This window comes from Plutella xylostella, chromosome 31 (assembly GCF_932276165.1).
Source record: "Plutella xylostella chromosome 31, ilPluXylo3.1, whole genome shotgun sequence".
Taxonomy (NCBI): Eukaryota; Metazoa; Arthropoda; class Insecta; order Lepidoptera; family Plutellidae; genus Plutella; species Plutella xylostella.
Genome location: NC_064011.1, coordinates 4,488,262 through 4,503,781, shown reverse-complemented (window position 1 = coordinate 4,503,781; position 15,520 = coordinate 4,488,262). Strand labels below are relative to the sequence as shown.

Genomic DNA, 15,520 nt, shown 5'->3' with positions numbered 1-15,520 from the left:
CGATGTGCCTTTTACAGAATTTTGTGGTATTTGATAGACTAGCCGAGCGGTTGGTCGATTTAGGCGATCATGGCACATATGTCAAATCCATACAAGTTACGTTAGATTTGACAAGCGAGCGGTTAATTGATAATGTTCGGTGGTAGTAACCCCTTTAGTTACTGCGACAGTCAAGTTTAACTCTTAACACGCATAAATAAGGACCATAGTAGATACGATGTGTATTGCACAATAACTTTCGTTTAACCATATGTGACTGTAGTATGCAGGCCAGTTAACTAAAGCAGACACTACTCACAAATAAAAGCATTTTGCCTGAAATAAAAATGACATATTATGTAGGTATCTAGCCTGTCTGAAACCTAGGTAAACATTGTGAGATATAGCGTTTCGACTTTCTCCGTGTTCGGCATCATAAGGGTCGCAGTGCCTGTTAAATAAAGTCCATTTTTCTCTCCACCTTAATTTGCTAAGTGCGGATGAGCCTATATACTTACATATAAATAGAGTGAGTCGCCCGCGCGCCTCAGTTGTAATATCACCATGCAGAAATGACTAGGTTTCAGACAGGCTAGATACATAATACTTATGTAATTTTTATTTCAGGAAAAATGCTTCTATTATGTAGTCTGAGCCTGTCTGAAACCTAGGTAAACATTGTGAGCTGTGTTTATTATCGCATGGTGAAGAGAAAAAGTAACTGTGACCCATAAGCTACTGATGAGTATCTCAGTAGATACCTACATATTAAATCTATAATCATAACTGCCTCTGTGGTCTAGTGGTAGAAGCTTCGCTTCATGGCCCAGAGGTCCCGGGTTCGATTCCCGGGTGGGACCATCAATTTGTGTTTCTAAATTGTGGTTCTAAGTTTGTTTAGGACATAGAAGGCTGATCACCTGATGTCCGAAACAGTGAAACGATCCATGCTGTCGGATGGGCATGTAAAGCAGTCGGTCCTGCGCCTAGCTCTCTCCAGTCGTGTCGGTCAATCCGTCCCATTGGGTTATGAGAGTGATGGAACAGAGAGTGCTCCTGTGTTCTGCGCACACACTTGGGCACTATAATCTACTCCTGCGTAGATGGCTGATCTCAAATGAGATTGGCCGCCGTAGTCGAAATTCGGCTAGGAGGACATTATAAATCTATAAATGTATAATGGATAGATCTCTAGGTAGTAGGTATACTAAATAGAAAAGTATAAGTGGACATGATTGTGTTGTGTGCATTACATTAGTTTGAATAAGACTTAAGTACTCAATTTTTATTCCTGACTTACCAGAAGTTATGGAAGGTACCTATATAGTTAGGTAGATTAAAATATTATGACGACAAATCCGTTAAAATCCGTTGCAAAGTATTTCACTGGTTCCATTCAATCGGCTAGTGAATTTTTGAAATATTCCCTTCGCAATAACAAGATTTTGATTAATAATTATAAGTATTGCTTTCCAAGAGGCACTGTGTGTATGTTTGCAACGGATTTTACGGATTTGTCATGATAATATTTTTTTGCTCACTTGAAAAGAGCTATCCAACGATGTATGACTCATCTTTATAATACATAGGTCCCAAAACGCCCAGTGTCATTTATACAATTTCAACCTTATACATCAAGATTAAAAAATATACGCGGCGCGTCACACGTAACAGTCACTAACGGAAAAATGAAAAAATTCTCGTGCGAAAATACAAATACAAATACAAATAAGTTTATTTACCAAAAAACACAGTTACATTATTTGGATAATTAAATAAAACAGCATAATGAGGGTACTTTGAATTATTAACTCCAATGTTACCGGTAAACTCTGCACTAGGCGAGCCTGTATCGCAGAGATCGTGAGCAATTTGATTGCCAGAGACGGAGCGGGCGGTATGAGCGGGAGCGGATTAATGGGTGGTTATGAGTTATTAAATATAAATCTATTTTATGGGTGGGATAGATAAATATATATATGTATGTATATAAAAATATATGTATGTATTAGAATGTGAGTGTGTATAGTATAATATTGTTTACATTATGTGTACTATTATGTGTAATTTACAGTTTCGGTAATTATAGTGTACATAAAAAGAATTTATTTATTTAAAGATATTCAGTTGAATTATAATTTAGTTGTAGTATGTTACATTTAGGCTACTTGAGCGATGAGTTTTTCAGTTTGGTCGTAATTAAGGCTAAGTAGGAAAACACGTATTGCTAGTTTTGCTTCACGGACTGATTTGTTTTTTAAATTACAAGCTTTGCAAATGTTATTATAAATGAAGGGGTGGAGGAAGCCAGAATGTCTTTGGGCGAAAGTTGTGTGAGTGGCTTTTACAGGTACTTTGTAGACTCGTCTTGCCAGCGCTGAAGGGAGAATAGATGAGGAGGTAAGGTTTTTGTGAGTAAGAACACTAGCCATTTCAATAAAGAGCTGACGGACAGTGGGGACTTCTAGCTCTTCATAAATATTACGAGTTGGGAATCGTCGTTTTTTCCGCAATATAACTTTTAAAACAGACCTTTGCGCTCTTTCTAATTCAATCAAAACCGTTTTGGCAGCACCTCCCCAAACAGGAAGGCAGTAGCAGATGAGGTTTTGACAAATTGCTATGTAAATTTGTTTTAAGAGACTTATGTCAGCACTGTATCTTAGCGGCTTAAAAAAGTGAATTAATTTGCGCACTTTTCCAGAAAGTATGTGAATATGTTCCTTAAAGTTCATCTTCTCGTCTATTGTGACGCCAAGATATTTGATTGAGGTAGTGCGTGCAATTTTTGGACATGAACAAATAATAGGACGATCATCACTGTAGGCACAACAGTGAACGACTAGTCCAGTAGAAGGCAGAGGTTTTGATGCGTTCGTTTTGTGGAATGCGATGTATTTTGTTTTATCAGTGTTTAAGGTTAGAAGGTTTTTTTTTAACCATGAGCCGAGCCTAGACATTCCCTGTTCAGCTTTCTTGTGAACTTCCATCAAAGAATTATCACTGAAAATCATGGCCGTGTCATCTGCATAACAAAATAACTCTGCATTTTTCATTGCTGAGGAGGTTATATCATTGATATATATCAGGAAAAGGCTAGGGCCAAGAATGCTGCCCTGGGGTACTCCATATCGAACATATCTTTCAGAACTAATGTTATTGCCGATTTTTATGCGTTGAGATCTGTTCGAGAGATAAGTTTGAAACCATTCCAGAGCTATGCCTCTTATTCCCAGCAATTCCATCTTCCTTAACAGTATTTTTACTGAAACCGTATCGAATGCTTTGGCCAGGTCCAGAAACACTCCAATACATGCTTTACCAGAATCCAATGCGTTTACAATGCAGTTGGAAAGACTTCCTACTGCATCTACTGTGGACCTGGCCTGACGAAATCCAAATTGATTGGGATTTAGCAATTGCTTTGATTCCAGGTACCTATTGCATAAGGCGCATATTCATGACCCTTTCAAGTAGTTTTGAGAGAGAGGTTAGCAAAGAAATTGGTCTGTAGTTAGCTGGATCTAATTTGTTTCCGCTCTTGTAGATAGGGCATAGAGCTGCGTTCTTCCAACACTCTGGAAATGCACCGGTTTCAATACTTAAATTTATAATATGGGTTAAAGGAAGAATAATATGTTTTTTATATGTTTTATAAGGCGGTTACTAATGTTATCTAAACCTGGTGCACTTTGCTCTTTCAGTTCTTGGATTAAAGTACTGACTTCGCTCACATCCGTTGGGGCAATAAAGAAAGAATTGGCTACCGTACCATCTCCAGGAACACTTTTTGCTAGGGAATCTTCGGTTTCTTTTAAATCACCTAGTATTTTTTGTGCTAGTTTGTCGCCTATAGTTGAGAAGTATTCGTTGCATTTGTCTAGGGAGTACTTCGTGTTCGCGTAAATTTTTGTTAGTTCTGTAGCCGTGTTGCTACCCTTTCTAGAGTGACAAATGTCTTTTATAGTCTGCCATAGTTTTTTAGGGTTTCTTTTATTTAATTCAAGTTGGATTCGTTCCTGTTCTCGCTTCAGTTTATCTAGGAGATGCTTGTAGAAGTTTCTATAGCGTTTGTAAGTGATCTGTATTATAGCGTCGTTTGGCCTAGCTCTTGCTTTTGAATGAAGGGCATCTCTATTTTTAGTGCACCGAATTAGGCCGGGGGTCATCCATGGCTTCAGGTTAAATTTTCGACGACTAATCTTTATTTGTTCCGTATTTTGTTCAACAATGTTATTAATTTTGGACGTGAAGAGCTGTGCAGCTAACGATGCATCTGTTTCGCTGAGGACCATCGACCAATCGGTGTCCGCTAAGTCATGAGCAATCGAATCAAAGTTTAATTTAGTGACTAGCCGTGATTTGCGCTCAGGTTTAAGTATTGAATCCGTTAGTCCTATCATCACGAGAGCATGGTCAGTGACCGCTGATTCACAGACAACGCCTATGGGGTTAAAGCGGGGCCTTGCAAATATATGGTCGAGACATGTTAGTAATCGGGTTGGTTTAGAAATTACAGGAACTAGATCGTGTTCTGCGTTCAGGCAGAGGTAATCTGAGGCAGAGTCATCGATAGATCCAGGTAATATATCAATATTAATGTCACCCGCTATTATGATACAACTTTTATCTTTAGTATTACAGATGGATTGATCAAGGTCTGTCAAGAATTGATTTATATTTTTGAATGAGGGAGAACGATATATGCCGAATAGAGTGAACTTACCAGGTACTTCTACCACCGCGCAATTTGCTTCTTTAAATGGTAATTCGTACATTGAGGCACTCCAAGAAGATTTAACGTAGACTACGACGCCTCCTGCTTTGTTAATGTAATTGTTAGTGCGATATGACTCGTATCCTTCGATTACACCTACTATAGAGCCATCACTTAGCCAGCATTCGGTAAGGACTATCACGTCAAATTCAATGTTTAAACGTTGGAATGATATTAAAAAATTGTCGAAGTTGCACTCAATGCTTCTTATATTAAATGTTAGCACTCGCAAATTTAAATTATTACTAAGAATGCTTTTGCATTGTTCAAGAGATTGGATAGAATGACAGTCAAATACCAATGTTTGTTCTAATTCTTCAGCTAACTTAAGTGATTCCATTATTTTCTGGGGAAAGACTCATATAAATATCACAAATGCAATATAAGGCGCACTGAGATTTTGATTCAAATTCGTTATAACCGTATAAGTTGTGAAATTCTTTAGAGTTGGTTAGAAGGCAATATAGATTTGAATGTGTACACTGTAGGGGTTGAGATGTGAACATATAATGATGATAAATACATAAATTATAATTTAGATAATAGAGGTACAACAAAAAAATTGTTTCATGCAATGTGGTGTAAATGAATTTAGATTTAAGGAAGGGTGTCATTGGGGGGGATGGTAGGAGTTGTAGCAAGGCCAACATGCTGATCCAAGTCCATAGCTGATCTAATCGCAATTGCAGGCTTGTTCTCCTCTTTTCTGACATATATTCTGCCATCCTTAATCCAGCAGAACCGGAATTTGTATTGGCGGGAACGTAGCCGGGTTTCACGAAATAAACGACGGTTATTCGTTGTAAGACGTTCATTCACATAAATTTTCTTCGTCGTTCCCGGTACAATATCACTGGATGATATATTTCTTCGCATTTTTGCCGCTTTTATGAGTTCATCCCGTTTCTTTTTCCTTAATAATCGAATGACAAGAGGGCGTGCAGGCTTCTCTGCTTTGTCAGTAGATATACGCCGAGGACCAGCGCGGTAGGCTTCGTCTATATCATTTTCAGATAAGTCGACTCCCATCTTCTTTGCCGTGATCACGGCTATGTGATAGACGCTCTCGTTGGCTATTTCAGGGACGTCATGACTTCTATTTCATTTTGGACTAGGCGTTGGGCTTGAAAATCAATAGTTTCTTGCATTTGATGCACTGTAAGCTTCAAATTCTCAATTTCTTTGTCTCTGCATTCAAGTTTTTTCTCGAGAATATCTATTCGTGAAATTAGTTGATTTTTAACTTCGTCCACTTGATTCTTAAGGCCTCGGATTTCTTGAATAATTTGGTTAGATTCTGGCTCTGGAATTTTCTCGACCTTAGACTTTGTTTTGGGTTTTGCTTGACTTCCCCTTGAGAGATTGATATTGAGATTGGGCGCTTGTTCAGATTTATTGTTTTGATTTGATGTTACTGAGTTTCTTAGTGTGCTTGCTGCTCTGATGGGAGTGTTTGAGTTGTTTCCCTTTGGTAAGGATGCTTTGCATGAAGGGCATTGCCAACCACTCTTATCCTGCTCTGACATCGAGCTAAAGACTCTGGTAGAAATTTTTAAGCAGAGTAAGTCATACCTCTTCTTGCAGTTAGCGCATTCCATGTATTCGTTACATGTAAGCTCTTCACAACATGCGTTACACTTTGATGACATCTTCAAAATCGCTTCGCTTAAGAATACGCTGGGTCCCTGGCAGCGCTGCGCACACGAGTCAGCGTGACGTAGATGCGTGTACGGTATAGCGATAGCGATGCGTCAACGGGTGGAGAAGAGGAACAGAGATAGCAGATGGGTACTCACTGCGTATATGACAGAGATGGCAAGGTACTTGATTCAACTTTGATATCTTCTTAATTACGTTGATATGGCACTTATTTGACTGTGTGTTAAGTTATAACCCAACAGTTACGGTATAAGTGAAGTGTGAAACGTGATTGCAAAGTTGAGAATTTCTATTTTGCGAGATATTGAATAAATACACGGCAGCGAAGTCGGTTGCGTCTTGATCGCTCGAGTGACCGCGCGCAAAAAAGACCAAAATAAACCAAAATAACCAAATTACTCCTAAACGGAAAAGGCTAGCCTAATGACGCGTCTACAATATTGAAATACATTTAACAGCACATCAGAATAACCTACTATTCTATTCTATTCTCATAGGGGGTGAAGTTCCTGTACGTGGCTCTCTCGAGTGGAACCTTTGTACATATCCCCTTGATTTCAGCTCAGCCAGCCTAGCTCCCGAGTAAACTGGAGTAGCAGGCCTGGGTGTTGTAATAGCTGAGGTAGGCGCTCTGTTGGTCCAAGAATAGATAATCTTGTTTCTGTAGTAGGTGGACAAGCTAACAGAATATGTTCAACCGTCTCATCTACTTCCTTACATGTCCTACATAAGGGACTAGTTGAGTTACCTATGGTATATAAGTGTTTATTCACGCAACAATGTCCTGTTATTAATCCTACCATTAATGATATATTACTACGGGACAGGTTGAGTAAGTAGCGTGTAAGTTTGTGGTTGTGTGATACAATAAACGCTTTAGTTTGTCTGCAATCTACACGATTTTTCCACTCCTGATTGTGTTCAGATAGTGTTTTATCGGTGAGACATTGCCTTATTGCCTTTGATGACAGACTAATAAATGGTTCTGGCCCTATTGGTAGGGTATATGATCCCATTCTTGCTAGTCGGTCAGCCTCGCAATTTCCTATGTTGTCGTTATGACTTTTAATCCACTGTACTGTTACATTATTTGAAATGCTTAGGTTTTCCAGTGTTCTGTGACATTCTAAAATTAATTTAGATTTTGTTAAGTTCTGCCTAAGGCACCTAAAATAGCCAAACTGTCTGTGTAGTAGCAGATATTGCTATAACAATAACCTACTAATATTATGTTAAAAATGTCATACTAAAAAAGTACCAAAATAGGAAATTCACCAAATTCTAAATTAAATGTTTGAAAAAATTGGGGTGCTTTGATATCGGCATTTTGTGAGTTTCCAACATTTCATTGCCCGGGAGTGTCTTATACGAGTAAACAGTAGCAAAAGTACTTCCTACGACGCAAACTGTCATTGTGTTGAACGTTGAACATGTCAGCTCTCCGTAACCGGACTATACTATAGTAATTACGTAGTGTTACTAATATGATTGATGTTTCAGCCGAAATCTTTGTTTAAAGATGGCTTTGTTATTGCAGCTAGGTATGCTGTAGTAACTTATTAACTTAAAAATGTTTTCGGCTTTATGCCGCGAAACATTCGGCCTTTTTAACGTGACGGTTATCTGGATTAGATTTCAGCCGGGGACTAGATTTCACGAATTTTCAAGAATATTAGTATAACAAAAGTTATTGTAAATTACCCTCTGAGCCTTGAGTGAGCCATTCCTAGCTTAATATATACTTATCCAATATTTTTGTAGATTTAAGTTGTCTAATGATAAAGTCATATTTGTTAAATGTAGGTATGTAACATAATTACCTACACAATATAAAGTTAATAATTACACTAAATATGACCGAAAATTTGTATAAAATTCGTCCCTCACTAAACTGTAGGTGTAACTAATCTAAAACTGTGTTACCTTTTCACTGAAACCAGTGTCTTCTTGACCCATAAGTTTCTAACATTCTGCTTAACTAAGTTAACTAAGTATTGTGAAAAAAAAAACAATTAATAATGGGTAGTTTTCTTCGTCGTTATAATTGCAAACGATATTTTTTTTCAGTTCTGATCATAACTATTGTAGGCTTTTATCTTTTAAGCAGCAGAAGGGTAGATAAAAAGGTGAAAAATTCCTCGGTTGTGATGAGCAATGAAGAAGCCAGAAGGTATGTAGAGGTTGTCTGGTAGAGATTGCTATAAGCAATAAGACCGCCCTTTTTGTACTGTTCCTATTTTTATTTTATATTGTTTCTATTTTTTGGTGCAAATAAAGAGGATTGTATTGTATTGTATGTAAAGTCATGTGCATATTTATATGTACCTATGCCTACCTACATAGGTACAGTTTTGTACCGTGTGGAAAATTAAACAATGCAAAATGCGTAGCTAAATTTTATATAAAAGCGCTGACCTTACGAACATAGTAAACGGATTATACTTCGTTAATTTGAAACGGTTTTTTGACGGACCCTCAAAAAACTCTAAGGTGGAATTTCACCAAACGTTAAACGTATTTAGTAGCCTGTCAAACGTCTGTCAGTACAAAATGTATTTAAAATTTGATTTAAGTAAATACAATTTTAAATACGTTAGCGGTTGGTAAAAGTGACCCTAAATGGGAAATAACAGTTTGACACTGTGAATTCAGAATGAGCCCCCATCTCAGATTGCTGTGGCGTTCTTTGGGAGAGCCCTATTCGTAACAATAGACGATTGTGGGCTGATAATGATGATGATATACTTACAAGATTATTAGATTAGTACCTAATAAATAAATTAATAACACAATTTATGCCTATTTCACCATAGTAGGTTAGATCATTAACACCCCTGTTACGTTGTCATGTCATCAATTATACGTCATCTCCATATTAAATTCTTGTCAGATGTGTCAAAAGCCAACAACTAATCCCTTGATCTTATAGAGCATGGTGAAACTGGGGCCTAATCTATTGGATTGATTGATTAAGCAAATTTTAACAACTCGTGTGACATGACTGTGTTATTCGAGATGACATGATGATGAAGATGATGATGTTGGACACTCCAGGAACCACGAGCGCCGTCTCCAAGCCACGCTGCTGGAGCAGCGAGGGTCCACGTGTGAGGTTCCTCAGATGGACCCCTTCGACAAGGAGATTCAAAATCAAAAATCAAAATCAAAATCAAAAATAGTTTATTTACACACCATGTAAGCATAGACAAATATTATACAGTGAGAAACATTACATAAAAGATGGTAGGTACAAGTCGTCCATACTAAATGATGACATTAGGTATTTCGCATGGAATTTCAGTGAAGTCCACACTAGGCTAAGCCTGTGTCGTGGACTTCGGTAGGCAGATATAACCAAAGTAATTTGTTATGCGCTAGGTGGTACACTGTTGTGTAAAAATAAAATAAAAGTAACAAAATTCTTTAAATTCTAGGTAAGTAACTAATTATAGAAAAATATTTTTATTTAAAAAAGAAAACAATAATTTTATTCTATCCTTGTGAGGATGTAATCAACTTATTAGGTAAAATAAATGAGATCTCTATTTGACTTTAGGTAATTATTTAGACTTTAAAAACTTAATTTATTTTAATCTAAAAACTGTGAAATTTAATTAAACATTGGAGATAAGTTACAAATAATAATAATATTATCACATATATAGGTAAATATATTATTATATAGATATACCATACAATATTTATATAAGATAATATACATATATATATATATATATATACATATGGGAGCTTAAGTAGGAATTTATTTAGCATAAAATAGGTAGTTGGAATTTATTTTGTTATGCTTAGGATTTCTTCTGTATCTGAATAATCAAGATTAATAAGCCATTTACTCAAGATATTTTTGGTTTCTTTCATTGTGCATTGTTTCAAGTTAGGATTTACTTTGATAATCTTATTGTATATGTGTGGATGAAGGAAGGGAGGAAATCTTTGTCCAAATGCAGTATTGGCAGTGACTGGTGAGGCTCTGAAAACTCTTTGGGAAAGCATATGTTCGTATTCTATAGAATTGAGAATTATCTTGTGCTGTATGAGCGATGCCTGAAGGATGTAAAGTTTTCTTATGCTTAATATTTTACTTTCTTTATATAAGAGTGTGGTAGGATATCTCCTTTTCTTTTTAAACATGACCTTTATGATTGACCGTTGCGCTCTTTCAATAGTTATCATATATGTTTTCGATGATCCACCCCATTGACTTATGCAGTATTTTAAGATAGGCTGGCAAAGTGATAGGTAAACATAGTGTAGAGTGTCCTTGTTAGCACCATTTCTGAGAAGTCTCATAATATTAATTAATCGTCTAGTTCGATTAGATACTGCGTTTATGTGGTTATGGAAATTTAATTTATCATCTAAAATTATACCAAGATATTTTATTTCTGTGGCTCTTTCTATGTAGTCACATTGGCAAGCTAAAGAGGATCTGTCGCAAGTGTGAATTTGTATCTTAAGGTTAGTTTTTGGTTGAGAAGCTATGGTTTTATGGAACGATAAGTATTTGGTTTTAGTAGTGTTGAGCGTAAGAAGATTCTTTCCAAGCCATTCAGCCATTTCGGATAGCCCATCGACAGCTTTAGAGTAAGTAGAGTCCCAAGTTTTATCGCTGAACAGAATGGCAGTGTCATCCGCGTAGCATACTATTTCAGCGTCGTGTCTGGGAGAGATTGAGGTTGATATATCATTGATATAAATGAGAAATAATGTCGGTCCTAACGTGCTACCTTGGGGCACGCCGTAGTTCGTTTCTAAAGGGTCACTGTGATTATTGCCAATTCTAACAATTTGTTGCCTTTTCGTGAGGTAGCTAGTAAACCAGTCTAAGGTGGTGCCTCGGATGCCTACATTTTCTAGTTTTTGGAGTAGTATTGGTATAGATACTGTATCGAACGCTTTAGCTAGGTCTAAAAACGCTCCTATACAGCATAGACCTCTATCAAGTTTCGAAGTTACGGAGTTTAATAGCATTGTGATTGCATCTTCAGTAGATTTTTTGGGTCTGAAACCGAATTGACAATTTGAAAGAATGTGTTTGGACTCAAGGTATTGTATTAAACGTTTATTTACAAGTTTTTCTAGTAGTTTTGAAAATATTGCCAGAAGGGAGATAGGTCTAAAATTACTAGGTTCATGTTTTGATCCTGCCTTGTGGATTGGTATTACACAAGCTACTTTCCATGCAGTCGGAAAAATTCCGCTGTTCAGACTTATATTACAAATGTGCGTGAAAGGTTTTATAATGCTATTTACAATTTTTTTAATCAGTACGCTGTTAATACCATCTAAGCCGGGAGCGCTATTATCTTTGAGGTCTTTTATAAGAGTAGCTATTTCAGATTCATCGGTAGGGGTCATGAAAAGAGAATGAACAGGAGTGGTCTCGGATTTTGCTAAACGTGCTAAATTTTCCTCGGAGTTGTTAGTTTTTTTCAAAATTTTCGTAGCTAAATCTGAGCCCACTGTGGTAAAGTACCGATTACATGCATTTATTGCATCGGTGGGGTTAGGATGATTAGCGAGCAGTTCGTTTGACGCATTGGATTTGGGGGTTTGAATTTCGCATATGTTTTTAATCGCTGTCCACAACTGTTTTGGGTCTTTTTTGCAATCTGATAGTAAATTATTTTCATAGTCTGCTTTTACACGATGTAGTATATCAACACAAAAGTTACGATATCTGTGGTATATTAATTTGGCAGTAGTGTCCTTAGGATTTTTTCTGCATTTAAGATGTAGTTTGTCTCTGTGCTTCATACATCTGATGAGGCCTGGCGTAATCCATGGCTTCACGTTATACTTGGATCTGCTAACATTTACTATAACGGTGTGATTTTTAATGGAATTGTTTACTTTATCTATGAACTTGTTAGTGGCCTCGTTAACATCCTGCGTTGAAGTTACTTCAGTCCAATCAGATAAATGGAGTTCTTCGGCAACAGCAGAGAAGTCCGTTTTTTTCTTTGTTCTAGTATGATTGTCTTTTTTGAAGTTTTGCTTTATTGCTAACATAGGAATGTCATGATCAGTAATGGAAGTTTTACAAACGAGTGCTTTGGTTATGTTTTTAGTTCTGATGAATATGTGATCAATACAAGATTTTTCTCTAGTGGGAATAGTTATTGCTGGTAGAAGTCCATGTTCTGCTGTAAGGCATAGGTAGTCGGATTTTCTATTGTCATCACTGTTAGGTAAAATATTTATATTTATATCACCTGCTACAATCAAGTCAGTATTATTTTTGGTTTGACTAAGGATATAGTCTAGTGACTGTAAGAAATTATCAACGTTTTTGTTTGATGGGGATCTGTATAATGCTATGACATGAAGATTATTAACAATGATCGACAAACAGTTGGCATCTATGATATCTGGTTCCGTAACAGTTGCGTTAAATTTTTCATTAATATATACAATTAACCCTCCGTTTTGATTAGTGTATTTATGTGTGTGAAAGTGGGAGTAACCAGTCATTTTTTTAATTATCGGGATTATGCAGTTCTTCGAGGTCGTGGACAAGATCTACTGCCCGGGGTTCGATTGGGTGGCTTGTCATGTAAGGAATTTAATATTATTCATAATATCGAAAAATGTATGCTAAGTAGTTAGGTATTTCGTTGTGTTAGTTTTATCTTCTTTGTTTGCTATTGTTAATTTTTAAAATAAGTAGGTACCGTCCTAATTAGACGTGTATTAATTACTGTAATATTTTTACAAGTGAAGGCTGCATTATTTACTTACATTTATTCCCGAAATTAGTGTTTAGAGTTTCATATAGCATTCTTACTATACATTCATGTGTATTAACATAAACTTAACTTTCGTAGGTATTTAACAATCCTGATTTATACTGTTACAACAAAGTGTAATGGCCCCACTACACGTCCGCGGATGCGTCCGGAGACGTACGCGGATGCATCTGCAGACGAATCTCTGCAAGCGACCACACGTCTGTTGATCGGTCAGTCTGAGTTGAATATCGGCAAACGCTACACATTGAAACGGCATCCGTTGCAGCTATTTATGTATTTAGTACTTTTGACTTGAGTTTGCATCGCAGTCGAGTTATCAAGAAGAAGTGGAGAAGAAGACGATTCTGGTCTCACTGACTGATGCGTCCGCGGACGTGTGGTCGCGATGCAAAACGCTCGCGCTTGAACCCTTTGATCTGTGCCACAAAAACCGACAACAACCGGATCGGTGGCAGATGCGTCTGAGGACGTGAAATACCTCGACAGATGCCCAAATCATCCCATCTACACGTCCGCGGAGGTCATCTCCGGATGCATCTCCGGACGCATCCGCGGACGTGTAGTGGGGCCTTGAGCCGTATTTATGACTGTACCTATCATATTGACAGATTGGCTATTGTACTAAAGTAGCCAATAGACTTTCATTGCACTTTTCAACTGTTTGAGGGCTATTCTGTATAATTATATTCCTCTTATACACTGCATTTTTTCATACATGGCATAAAAGTAAACATTACAATATCATTGGTACCTACCAAACCTATCAATTAAGTAAATACCTATACATTATTTTAAAATGTTCCAGCATTCAATCTGCAAAGTGAAGCCAGAAATCCTAGAGACCCATCGCGACGTCTCCTGTCTCTACAAAGACATCATCTACATAACCGACCTCAAGGCGGAGTTCGGTGAAATATACTCCATCAACGGCTCTGAGGAATACCAACTGGTGCAAAGTGATCATGTGCATGTCAAGTGCACTGGGATTGTGCGGAAAGAGTAAGTTGTAAGCTTAGATTGACGATCTCTTCCAGTTAGAAGATTTGTAACTTTATTAGTAAGTAGTAGGTACCAACTTTACTGGTAAAATTTATTAATTATGTGTAGCATACAATTATTTACATAATTTATATAATTTACAATTACAAACTAAACTACCTATATATATATATATAGATATTTATTTATGTATGTATTGTATTATTACATATAAGGTCTAGGTATATAATTATTAATAGCTATGTAGGTTTAAAGTATTTATATATGTTCATAATATATTTAAGTATTATTGTATGTAGGTATTTACACATTGTTCATAGTAATTATGTTGTATTTTCTCTTGTCTTGTCACACGTTACCCCTTTCTTTATACTTTATATTTCCTTTCAATGTGGTTGTCTGGAAGAGATTACTTTTAGTAATAAGGCCGCCAATTGTACCATTTTTCTTTTCTATGTTTGTGATACTATTTCGTTTTGTGTGCAATAAAGTGTATTTTATCTTTTATCTTTATCTTTATCTTTACCTATATATTATACAAACTAAACCTATGTACAACACTAAAACTAAAACTATATGTAGAAGAGGCCTTCTAAGCCTGGTCCCTGTGGGAGGGTTCCCAACACGCTGGCGACATTGCCCCGCTGGATCGCCAGACTCAGGCGCTGGCGGAGGTACGCCCCGGCTCGTTTGTCCCCTGAGACGTCTGCGAGCCGGGAAGAGATCTCTTTGACCAAACTTTTGGCATCCGGACCCCATGGCCCCATCGTTTTCCACGAATCTATTGAGTTTTCATCGATGACGAGTCTAAGTACGCTGCTGAGTTTGTTTGCCACGCTTAGGCGGGCACCCCGTGGGATTATTTTTACTACTGGATGTCTTTTTTTTAAATTTATCAGCTGCTCGTGTAAAGGTTCGTCAGATGGGGTGGTGGTATTCGCGTTTGATGGTGGGGTGAGCGGTTGCGAGGGCGGGTTCTTGGGGTGGGTTTTCCCGATGTGGATGTTCACACCTCTCTGACCTTTGTACCGTGCGTTGCAGTCTTGGGGGCATAAGGGACATCTCATGTAGTCGTGGCTGGAGCTCCGGTAGCCTCCGTGGCTGGGGCCGGCAACGCTCTGGGACATTCCGATAATTCGCAGGTGAAATCTGCTATAATTTTGCAGGGGGAAGGCATTTTAACTAGTTTTAGACATTTTTTTTTGTAGATACTTACAATGATTGAACGGTTTGATAGTAAATAAAATTCTCACAGTTTTTGCTATGTGTCATCCGATCTTGTTTGTATATTGTCAATCTAAGCCACCAAAACAATTAAAAAACGAAACTAAAA

The 15,520-nt window shown here is 37.3% G+C and overlaps 1 protein-coding gene across 1 annotated transcript in view; it reads left to right on the top strand.

The window, feature by feature from the left end:
• The first annotated feature begins 8,213 nt into the window (after positions 1-8,213).
• The window catches only part of LOC105390899, a 54,612-nt gene continuing 47,305 nt past the window's right edge, over positions 8,214-15,520 (top strand). Inside the window, exon 1 of the mRNA XM_048632327.1 lies at positions 8,214-8,585. Within this exon, the coding sequence (XP_048488284.1) occupies positions 8,434-8,585 (152 nt within the window). The 5' untranslated portion in view covers positions 8,214-8,433. The remainder of the gene's footprint in view (positions 8,586-15,520) is intronic.